This window comes from Artemia sp. Qi Xiang Cuo, chromosome 7 (assembly GCF_049724085.1).
Source record: "Artemia sp. Qi Xiang Cuo chromosome 7, ASM4972408v1, whole genome shotgun sequence".
Lineage (NCBI taxonomy): Eukaryota > Metazoa > Arthropoda > Branchiopoda > Anostraca > Artemiidae > Artemia > Artemia sp. Qi Xiang Cuo.
In genome coordinates, this window is record NC_142800.1 from 44,033,487 (window position 1) to 44,046,031 (window position 12,545).

Genomic DNA, 12,545 nt, shown 5'->3' on the forward strand with positions numbered 1-12,545 from the left:
TTTTTCAGTAAGGACACTCGATATCCTAAAAGTGTTTGATTCAAACTTTTACTTTGAGAATCGATGTTGTTAGCAGAATTTCAAAAGGATCGTTTATGTGTGCTGGCGTATCTGATGAAATAATTTAGGTCGTATGATAAATTTAATTTTTTTTTAATGCAGTAGTTTTTCAGTAAGGACACTCGATATGCTAAAAGTGTTTGATTAAAACTTTTACCTTGAGAATCGATGTTGTTAGCAGAATTTCAAAAGGATCATTTATGAGTGCTGGCCAATCTGATGAAATAATTTAGGTCGTATGATAAATTTAATTTTTTTTTTATTGCAATAGTTTTTCAGTAACTTTTATTCTGTGTGTTTTTTTTCTTTACTTGGTGATCATTCAAAAAGCGAGGATTTCTGTTAAATAAATAATTCTTGTACCTTTTAAAATAGCTTTACGGGGTTTGAGAGACTCTGTTGTTTTATTATGTGTGATTTTTTCTTTACTTGGTGATCATTCAAAAAGCGAGGATTTCTGTTAAATAAATAATTCTTCTACCGTTTAAAATAGCTTTACGGGGTTTGAGAGACTCTGTTGTTTTATATTGCGTGATTTTTTCATTACTTGGTGATCATTCAAAAAGCGAGGATTTCTGTTAAATAAATAATTCGTGTTCCTTTTAAAATAGCTTTACGGGGTTTGAGAGACTCTGTTGTCCCCAGCGATCAGAAATTAAATTATAAAAAGTTTCTTCACCTCTTGAATACACAATACCGAAATTTCATTCAACTTTCATGTAAGAAAATTATGGAAAATACAATTCTCTAGTTCAAATGTGAAACTTAAGTCCAGTTTTGGATACGCATAATGATGAGTAATGATGGCTCTAATTCAATATTTTTTTTTCATAAAAACATACTATTTTTTTCTTTTTTAATTTCGAAATTATTCAACTTTATTTTTTTTATTTTTTTGTACGTATCTTAAAATAACAAAATATGCTTACGGTTCTATCAATTGTACTCTATGATTTCTCAGAGACACGATGAGGCTTTCTCATTGGTACTCTTTGGCCGGTTATCGACACTACCTAGTTTATTGCATGTATTAAATCAATATTTTTTACGCAGTGGAACGATAAACACATAAGTCATATCTTATAAAAAAAGTGAAGATGGAGCATTTTAATAAATTCTGTTCACATAACAAGGTTATTGCAGCATTGAATGCCGACAAGTAGAAGTATTTAAACTATGAAACGAGTAAAGAAGGAAACACTATTGGAAATGTATGCATGCATTGTTATGACAGTAAAGAATTAAAATACTTTGGAATTTAGAAAAAATTCAGCTCTTATATTGGTGGTTATGCAAGATTGAAATCTCTAGAGATGATTGCACTCAAAGAAAATGCCATCATAAAAATAATTGTTGATGATAGAGGACAACTCCTTGCTACTGTTGCAGGTAACACATTACCTACTGATACATCCAATCGTCACCTTTCGGGTATCAGCATTCAACGGAAGGTTAATAAAAGAAAGGCCTACTCTTCTACTAATATCGTAAACCATATCTTGTCTACATGCCGAAACTGTTACCTGTGTAAAAATAATGTGATAATAGACAGTGAAATTGCCAGAAAAATAAAAATGGAAATGTCAGAAAATATCACTTTGGAATATAAAGATGAATCGATGAAAAACAAAGCACAAGCAAACGTTACTACCAATGATCAAACAGTCAATGAACCAAATAATACCAATGACGAAACGTATATTGAGCCTGTCGATGACACACCAGTAAAAATTGTGTATGACTCTTAATAGAATAATGATTATTCTACTGATTACGAACTAAGAGAAGACAATAGCTACAGTATCAAGAGAGAACATGGTAAACTATTTTATGGAACAGATTCAAAGTGTCCAAAGTTAATCATTGATATTAATAATGTATCATAATATATTTTTGTATTAATATTCTACATAGCATTATTTCATTAAAAATATTACATTGTTATGTGTTTATTATTTTTAGAGTAAGCTAGCATATCAAACGTTTAGAATGTCTATTAAAATATCGGAGATGTAAGAAAAGGAATTTGCATACATCTATTGTCAGACACATAGGATAGCATTAGCAAAATCTAGGTATCAGAATGAATAAATTCCTTATCAACATCCATTGTTGGATATGTCATTATGTCATTATGAAAAAATTGTAAGTAAGAAAGTAAGTAAGTAACAAACTCTTTATTGGATTCACCTCTTGGATACACAATACAGAAATTTTATTCAGGAAATTAAAACAAAATTGAACAAATTCCTTATTAACATTCATTATCAATTGAAGTCGCATCCTAGAAAGACAATACAGCAATTTCACAAAATCTAAGTATAAGAGTGATTAAATTCTATATCAACATCCATTTCTTGGATGCATAGGAGAAAGTTGACAAAATCTAAGTGTTAGAGTGGATAAATTTTATTTATCAACATCTGTTGTCAGATACATCGAATAAAATTGACAGAATCTAAGTGTCAGAGTGAATAATTTTTTTTATCAACATCCTTTGTCAGGTACGTCAAATAAAATTGACAAAATCTAAATTTCAGAAAATCAGAATATTTTGGATAAAATTGACAAAATTTAAGTATCAGAGTGACTAAATTCTATATCAGCATCCTTTTCTCGGTTACAAAGGATAGAATATCGGATAAAATTGACATAATCTAAGTATCAGATTTATTAAATTCTATATCAACATCCATTTCTCAGGTACATGGGATAACATTGACAAAATCTAGGTAACAGAATGAATATATTCTTTATCAACATCCTTTGTCAGATACATCAAATCAAATTGACAAAATCTAAATTTCAGAATGAATAAATGCTTTAATAACATCCTTTATCCGAAATGTCGGATAAAATTGACAAAATTTAAGTATTAGAGTGACTAAATTGTATATCAGCATCCTTTTCTCGGATACATAGGATAAAATATAGGATAAAATTGGCAAAATCTAAGTATCAGATTAATTTTTTATCAACATCTTTTATCAGTTACAACAATTGTAATTAACAAAATCTAATTATCAGAGTGAATAAATGCTTTTTCAGCATCGTTTTGTCGGATATGTTGAATAAAATATGCAAAGTCGACATAGCTCTATTTCATTTTTTAAATTGCAAGTAAGTAATAAACTCTTTATTGTTTTCACCTATTGTATATACAATACGGAAATTTCATTCAAGAAATTATGAAGAAATTGTAAATATGTAGCAAACTCTTTCTTGAAGTCACCTCCTGTGTACACAATGCAGAAATTTCATTCAAGAAACTACGAAAAATTTGTAAGTGAGTTACAATGTGTCTGTGGGTATGTGCAAGGCAGAGCAATTTCCTCACAAATTCCACTATTTAATGCCCCCTCCGCCCCGCCACAGCGACCGCATAGCTTTATTTAATTTTTTAAGGTTAATTTATACGAGATTACGTGCGCGCAAACATTCATTATCGATTGAAGTCGCTTCCTAGACAGACAATACAGCAATTTCACAAAATCTAAGTATAAGAGTGATTAAAATCTATATCAACATTCATTTCTCGGATACATAAGAAAAATTTAACAAAATCTAAGTGTTAGAGTGAATAAATTTTATTTATCAACATCTTTTGTCAGATACATCGAATAAAATTGACAGAATTTAAGTGTCAGAATGAATATTTTTTTTATCAACATCCTTTGTCAGATACATCAAATAAAATTGACAAAATCTAAATTTCAGAATGAATAAATGCTTTAATAACATTCTTTATCGGATATGTCGGACAAAATTGACAAAATCTAAGTATCAGAGTGACTAAACTATATATCAGAATCCTTTTCTCGGATACATGGCATAAAATATCGGATAAAATTGACAAAATCTAATTATCAGATTGATTTTTTATCAACATCTTCTCTAAGTATAAGAGTGATTAAATTCTATATCAACATCCATTTCTCGGATACATAGGAAAAAGTTAACGCAATCTAAGTGTTAGAGTGAATAAATTTCATTTATCAACACCTTTTGTCAGATACATCGGATAGAATTGACAGAATCTAAGTGTCAGAGTGAATAATTTTTTTTATCAACATCCTTTGTCAGATACATCAAATAAAATTGACAAAATCTAAATTTCAGAATGAATAAATGCTTTAATTACATCCTTTATCGGATATGTCGGATAAAATTGACAGTGTCTGTGGGTATGTGCAAGGCTGAGCAATTTCCTCACAAATTCCACTATTTAATGCCCCCTCCGCCCCGCCGCAGCGACCGCATAGCTTTATTTCATTTTTTTAGGTTAATTTAGACGAGATTACGTGCGCACGTACTTAGAGAAGAAGTTGATAAAAAATCAATCTGATAATTAGATTTTGTCAATTTTATCCGATATTTTATGCCATGTATCCGAGAAAAGGATTTTGATATATAATTTAGTCACTCTGACACTTAGAATTTGTCAATTTTATCCGAAATATTCGATAAAGGATGTAATTTAAGCATTTATTCATTCTAAAATTTAGATTTTGTCAGTTTTATTTGATGTATCTGACGAAAGATGTTGATAAAAAAAATTATTCACTCTGACACTTAGATTCTGTCAATTTTATCCGATGTATCTGACAAAAGATGTTGTTAAATAAAATTTATTCACTCTAACACTTAGATTTTGTTAACTTTTTCCTATGTATCCGAGAAATGGATGTTGATGATAGAATTTAATCACTCTTATACTTAGAGAAGATGTTGATAAAAAATCAATCTGATACTTCAATCATGATGATCAATCTGATGTTATTAAAGCATTTATTCATTCTGAAATTTAGATTTTGTCAATTTTTTTTATGTATCTGACAAAGGAAGTTGATAAAAAAAATTATTCACTCTGACACGTAGATTCTGTCAATTTTATCCGATGTACCTGACAAAAGATGTTGATAAATAAAATTTATTCACTCTAACACTTAGATTTTTTCAACTTTTTCCTGTGTATCCGAGAAATGGATGTTGATATAGAATTTAATCACTCTTGTACTTAGATTTTGTGAAAGTGCTGTATTGTCTGTCTAGGAAGCGACTTCAATCGATATTGAATGTTTGCGCGCACGTAATCTCGTATAAATTAACCTTAAAAAATTAAATAAAGCTATGCGGTCGCTGTGGCGGGGCGGAGGGGGCATTAAATAGTGGAATTTGTGAGGAAATTGCTCTGCCTTGCACATACCCACAGACACATTGTAACTCACTTACAAATTTTTCGTAGTTTCTTGAATGAAATTTCTGCATTGTGTACACAGGAGGTGACTTCAAGAAAGAGTTTGCTACATTTTTAAAATTTCTTCATAATTTCTTGAATGATATTTCCGTATTGTGTATCCAATAAGTGAAAGCAATAAAGAGTTTATTACTTACTTGCGATTTAAAAAATGAAATAGAGCTATGTCGACTTTGCATATTTTATTCAACAAATCCAACAAAGGTGCTGAAAAAGCATTTATTCACTCTGATATTTAGATTTTGTTAATTATAATTGTTGTAACTGATAAAAGATGTTGATAAAAAATTAATCTGATACTTAGATTTTGTCAATTTTATCCGATATTTTATCCTATGTATCCGAGAAAAGGATGCTGATATAGAATTTAGTCACTCTGATACTTAGATTTTGTCAATTTTATCCGACATTTCCGATAAAGGATGTTATTAAAGCATTTATTCATTCTGAAATTTAGATTTTGTCAATTTGATTTAATGTAACTGACAAAGGATGTTGATAAAGAATTTATTCATTCTGTTACCTAGATTTTGTCAATGTTATCCCATGTACCTGAGAAATGGATGTTGATATAGAATTTAATAAATCTGATACTTAGATTTTGTCAATTTTATCCGATATTCTATTCTGTGTAACCGAGAAAAGGATGCTGATATAGAATTTAGTCACTCTAATACTTAGATTTTGTCAATTTTATCCGAAATTTCCGATAAAGGATGTTATTAAAGCATTTATTCATTCTGAAATTTAGATTTTGTCAATTTGATTTGATGTATCTGACAAAGGATGTTGATAAAGAATTTATTCATTCTGTTACCTAGATTTTGTCAATGTTATCCCATTTACCTGAGAAATGGATGTTGATATAGAATTTAATAAATCTGATACTTAGATTTTGTCAATTTTATCCGATATTCTATCCTGTGTAACCGAGAAAAGGATGCTGATATAGAATTTAGTCACTCTGATACTTGGATTTTGTCAATTTTATCCAAAATATCCGATAAAGGATGTTGTTAAAGCATTTATTCATTCTGAAATTTAGATTTTGTCAATTTTATTTGACTTATCTGACAAAGGATGTTGATAAAAAAATTATTCACTCTGACACTTAGATTTTGTCAATTTTATTCCATGTATCTGACAACAGATGTTGATAAATAAAATTTATCCACTCTAACACTTAGATTTTGTCAACTTTCTCCTTTGCATCCAAGAAATGGATGTTGATATAGAATTTAATCACTCTTATACTTAGATTTTGTGAAATTGCTGTATTGTCTTTCTAGGATGCGACTTCAATCGATAATGAATGTTAATAAGGAATTTGTTCAATTTTTTTTTAATTTCCTGAATAAAATTTCTGTATTGTGTATCCAAGAGGTGAATCCAATAAAGAGTTTGTTACTTACTTACTTACTTACTTACAATTTTTTCATAATGACATAATGACATATCCAACAATGGATGTTGATAAGGAATTTATTCATTCTGATACCTAGATTTTGTTAATGCTATCCTATGTGTCTGACAATAGATGTATGCAAATTCCTTTTCTTACATCTCCGATGTTTTAATAGACATTCTAAACGTTTGATATGCTAGCTTACTCTAAAAATAATAAACACATAACAATGTAATATTGTTAATGAAATAATGCTATGTAGAATATTAATACAAAAATATATTATGATACATTATTAATATCAATGATTAACTTTGGACACTTTGAATCTGTTCCATAAAATAGTTCACCATGTTCTCTCTTGATATTGTAGCTATTGTCTTCTCTTAGTTCGTAATCAGTAGAATAATCATTATTCCATTTTGAGTCATACACAATTTTTACTGGTGTCATCAACAGGCTCAATATGCTTTTCGTCTTTGGTATTATTTGGTTCATTGACTGTTTGATCAATGGCAGTAACGTTTGCTGGTGCTTTGTTTTTCATCGATTCATCTTTATATTCCATAGTGATATTTTCTGACATTTCCATTTTTATTTTTCTGGCAATTTCACTGTCTATTATCACATTATTTTTACACAGGTAACAGTTTCGGCACGTAGACAAGATATGGTTTACGATATTAGTAGAAGAGTGGGCCTTTCTTTTATTGACCTTCCGTTGAATGCTAATATCCGAAAGCTGACGATTGGATTTTATCAGTAGGTAATGTGTTACCTGCAACAGTAGTAAGGAGTTGTCCTCTATCATCAACGATTATTTTTATGTTGGCATTCTCTTTGAGTGCAATCATCTCTGGAGATCTCAATTTCGCATAACCACCAACATAAGAGTTGAATTTTTTCCGTATTCCAAAGAAATTTAATTCCTTACTGTCATGACAATTCATGCATACATTTCCAATAGTGTTACCACGTGTACTTGTTTCATAGTTTAAATACTTCTCCTTGTCGGCATTGAATGCTACAATAACATTGTTATGTGAACACACTTTATTAAAATGCTCCATCTTCACTTTTTTTTAAAGATATGACTTATGTGTTTATCGTTCCACTGCGTAAAAAATACTGATTTAATACATGCAATAAACTAGATAGTGTCGATAACCGGCCAAAGAGTACCAATGGGAAAGCCGCATCGTGTCTCTGAGAAATCATAGAGTACAATTGATAGAGCCGTAAGCATATTTTGTTATTTTAATATACGTACAAAAAAAAAAAAAAAATAAAGTTGAATAATTTCTAAATTAAAAAAGAAAAAAATAGTATGTTTTAACGAAAAAAAAATTGAATTAGAGCCAACATTCCTCATAATTATGAGTATCCAAAACTGGACTTAAGTTTCACATTTGAATTAGAGAATCGTATTTTCCATAATTTTCTTACATGAAAGTTGAATGAAATTTCGGTATTGTGTATTCAAGAGGTGAAGAAACTTTTTTTATAATTTAATTTCTTATCGCTGGGGACAACAGAGTCCCTCAAACCCCGTAAAGCTATTTTAAAAGGTACACGAATTATTTATTTAACAGAAATCCTCGCTTTTTGAATGATCACCAAGTAATGAAAAAATCACGCAGAATAAAACAACAGAGTCTCTCAAACCCCGTAAAGCTATTTTAAAAGGTAGAAGAATTATTTATTTAACAGAAATCCTCACTTTTTGAATGATGACCAAGTAAAGAAAAAATCACACAGAATAAAACAACAGTCTCTCAAACCCCGTAAAGCTATTTTAAAAGGTACAAGAATTATTTATTTAACTGAAATCCTCGCTTTTTGAATGATCACCAAGTAAAGAAAAAAAAACACACAGAATAAAAGTTACTGAAAAACTATTGCATTAAAAAAAATAAATTAAATTTATCATACGACCTAAATTATTTCATCAGATTGGCCAGCACTCATAAACGATCCTTTTGAAATTCTGCTAAGAACATCGATTCTCAAGGTAAAAGTTTGAATCGAGTGTCCTTACTGAAAAACTACTGCATTAAAAAAAACAATTAAATTTATCATACGACCTAAATTATTTCATCAGATACGCCAGCACACATAAATGATCCTTTTGAAATTCTGCTAACAACATCGATTCTCAAGGTAAAAGTTTAAATCAAACACTTTTAGGATATCGAGTGTCCTTACTGAAAAACTATTGCATTAAAAAAAATAAATTAAATTTATCATACGACCTAAATTATTTCATCAGATACGCCAGCACTAATAAACGTTTCTTTTGAATTTCTGCTAACATCATCGATTCTCAAGGTAAAAGTTTGAATCATACACCTTTAGCATATCGAGTGTCCTTACTGAAAAACTACTGTATTAAAAAAAAATTATCATACGACCTAAATTATTTCATCAGATACGCCAACACTCATAAACGATCCTTTTGAAATTCTGCTAACAACATCGATTCTCAAGGTAAAAGTTTGAATCAAACACTTTTAGGATATCGAGTGTCCAAGGATGTTGATAATGAATTTATTCATTCTGAAATTTAGATTTTGTCAATTTTATTTGATATATCTGACAAAGGATGTTGATAAAAAAAAATTATTCACACTGACACTTAGATTCTGTCAATTTTATCCTATGTATCTGAGAAAAGGATGTTGATATATAGAATTTAGTCACTCTGATACTTAGATTTAATCAATTTTATCTGACATATCCGATAAAGGATGTTGTTAAAGCATTTATTCGTTCTGAAATTTAGATTTTGTCAATTTTATTTGATGTATCTGACAGAGGATGTTAATAGAAAAATTTATTCACTCTGACGCTTATATTTTATCAATTTTATTCGATTTATCTGGTATAGGATGTTGTTAGAAAAAATATTCACTCTGATACTAAGATTTTGTCATTTTTATCCGTCATATCCGAGAAAGGATGTTGATAATGAATTTATTCATTCTGAAATTTTGATTTCGTCAATTTTATTTTATGCATCTGACAAAGGATGTTGAAACAAAAATTTATTCACTCTAACACTTATATTTTATCAATTTTATTCGATGTTTCTGGCAAAGGATGTTGATAAAAAAAAACTTAGTCGCTCTGATACTTAGATTTTGTCAATTTTATCCGACATATCCGATAAAGGATGTTGTTAAAGCATTTATTCATTCTGAAATTTAAATTTTGTCAATTTTATTTGATGTATCTGACAAAGGATGTTTATAACGAATTTATTCACTCTGAGAATTAACGAAAAATGGATTTAAGATTCACATTTGAACCAGAGAATTGTATTTTCCATAATTTTCTTACAAAAAACTAGAGTTTACGGTCAAAAACCCTAATTAGTTCAGATTTTACGGAAATAGTTTTATTTTTCGAACCATAAATGGACTTAAGTTTCACATTTGAACAAGAGAATTGTATTTTCCATATTTTCCAAAAAAAATTGAACCAATTCCTTATTAACATTCATTATCGATTGAAGTCGAATCCTAGAAAGACAATATAGCAATTTCACAAAATCTAAATATAAGAGTGATTAAATTCTATATCAACATCCATTTCTCGAATATATAGGAGAAAGTTGACAAAATCTAAGTGTTAGAGTGAATAAATTTCATTTATCAACATCTGTTGTCAGATACATCGAATAAAATTGACAGTGTCTCTGAGAAATCATAGAGTACAATTGATAGAGCCGTAAGCATATTTTGTTATTTTAATATACGTACAAAAAAAAATAAAAAATAAAAAAAATAAAGTTGAATAATTTCGAAATTAAGAAAGAAAAAAATAGTATGTTTTTATGAAAAAAAATATTGAATTAGAGCCATCAGTCCTCATCATTATGAGTATCCAAAACTGGACTTAAGTTTCACATTTGAAGTAGAGAATTGTATTTTCCATAATTTTCTTACATGAAAGTTGAATGAAATTTCGGTATTGTGTATTCAAGAGGTGAAGAAACTTTTTTTATAATTTAATTTCTAATCGCTGGGGACAACAGAGTCCCTCAAACCCCGTAAAGCTATTTTAAAAGGTACACGAATTATTTATTTAACAGAAATCCTCGCTTTTTCAATGATCACCAAGTAATGAAAATTTCACACATAATAAAACAACAGAGTCTCTCAAACCCCTTAAAGCTATTTTAAAAGGTACAAGAATTATTTATTCAACTGAAATCCTCGCTTTTTGAATGATCACCAAGTAAAGAAAAAAAAGACACAGAATAAAAGTTACTGAAAAACTATTGCATTAAAAAAAATAATTTAAATTTATCATACGACCTAAATTATTTCATCAGATTGGCCAGCACTCATAAACAATCCTTTTGAAATTCTGCTAACAACATCGATTCTCAAGGTAAAAGTTTGAATCAAACACTTTTAGCATATCGAGTGTCCTTACTAAAAAACTACTTCATTAAAAAAAAATTAAATTTATCATACGACCTAAATTATTTCATCAGATACGCCAGCACTCATAAACGATCATTTTGAAATTCTGCTAACAACATCGATTCTCAAGGTAAAAGTTTGAATCAAACACTTTTAGGATATCGAGTGTCCTTACTGAAAAACTACTGCATTAAAAAAAAATAAATTAAATTTATCATACGACCTAAATTATTTCATCAGATACGCCAGCACTCATAAACGTTTCTTTTGAAGTTCTGCTAACATAATCGATTCTCAAGGTAAAAGTTTGAATCATACACCTTTAGCATATCAAGTGTCCTTACTGAAAAACTACTGTATTAAAAAAAATAAATAAATTTATCATACGACCTAAATTATTTCATCAGATACGCCAACACTCATAAACGATCCTTTTGAAATTCTGCTAACAACATCTATTCTCAAGGTAAAAGTTTGAATCGAACACTTTTAAGATATCGAGTTTCCAAGGATGTTGATAATGAATTTATTCATTCTGAAATTTAGATTTTGTCAATTTTATTTGATGTATCTGACAAAGGATGTTGACAAAAAAAAATTTATTCACACTGACACTTAGATTCTGTCAATTTTATCCTATGTATCCGAGAAAAAGATGTTGATGTAGAATTTAGTCACTCTGATGCTTAGATTCTATCAATTTTATCCGACATATCCGATAAAGGATGTTGTTAAAGCATTTATTCATTCTGAAATTTAGATTTTGTCAATTTTATTTGATGTATCTGGTAAAGGAGGTTGATAAAAAAATATTCACTCTGATACTTACATTTTTTCAATTTTATCCGACATATCTGACAAAGGATTATGTTAAAGCATTTATTCATTCTAAAATTTAGATTTTGTCAATTTTATTTGATGTATCTGACAAAGGATGCTCATAAAGAATTTATTCACTCTGACACTTAACGAAAAATGGACTTAGGTTTCACAATTGAACCAGAGAATTGTATTTTCAATAATTTTCTTACAAAAAACTAGATTTTACGGTCAAAAACCCTTATTAGCTCAGATTTTACGGAAATATTTTTATTTTTCGATCCATAAATGGACTTAAGTTTCACATTTGAACCAGAGAATTGTATTTTCCATAATTTTCTTACAAAAAACTCGAGTTTACGGTCAAAAATCTTAATTAGCTCAGATTTTATGGAAATAGTTTTATTTTTCAATCCATAAATGGACTTAAGTTTTACATTTGAACCAGAGAATTGTATTTTCCATAATTTTCTTACAAAAAACTAAAGTTTACGGTCAAAAACCCTTATTAGCTCATATTATACGAAAATAGTTTTATTTTTCGATCCAAAAATGGACTTCAGTTTCACATTTG

At 29.0% G+C, this 12,545-nt stretch overlaps 2 protein-coding genes across 2 annotated transcripts in view; both read right to left on the minus strand.

The window, feature by feature from the left end:
* The window catches only part of LOC148950313 (neural cell adhesion molecule 1-A-like), a 170,036-nt gene extending 164,708 nt beyond the window's left edge, over window positions 1-5,328 (minus strand). Inside the window, exon 1 of the mRNA XM_089091834.1 lies at window positions 5,293-5,328. Coding sequence (XP_088947960.1) covers window positions 5,293-5,328 — 36 coding nt within the window. The remainder of the gene's footprint in view (window positions 1-5,292) is intronic.
* A 4,895-nt stretch (window positions 5,329-10,223) lies between these two features.
* The window catches only part of LOC148950314 (uncharacterized), a 213,400-nt gene continuing 211,078 nt past the window's right edge, over window positions 10,224-12,545 (minus strand). Inside the window, exon 5 of the mRNA XM_089091835.1 lies at window positions 10,224-10,243. Coding sequence (XP_088947961.1) covers window positions 10,224-10,243 — 20 coding nt within the window. The remainder of the gene's footprint in view (window positions 10,244-12,545) is intronic.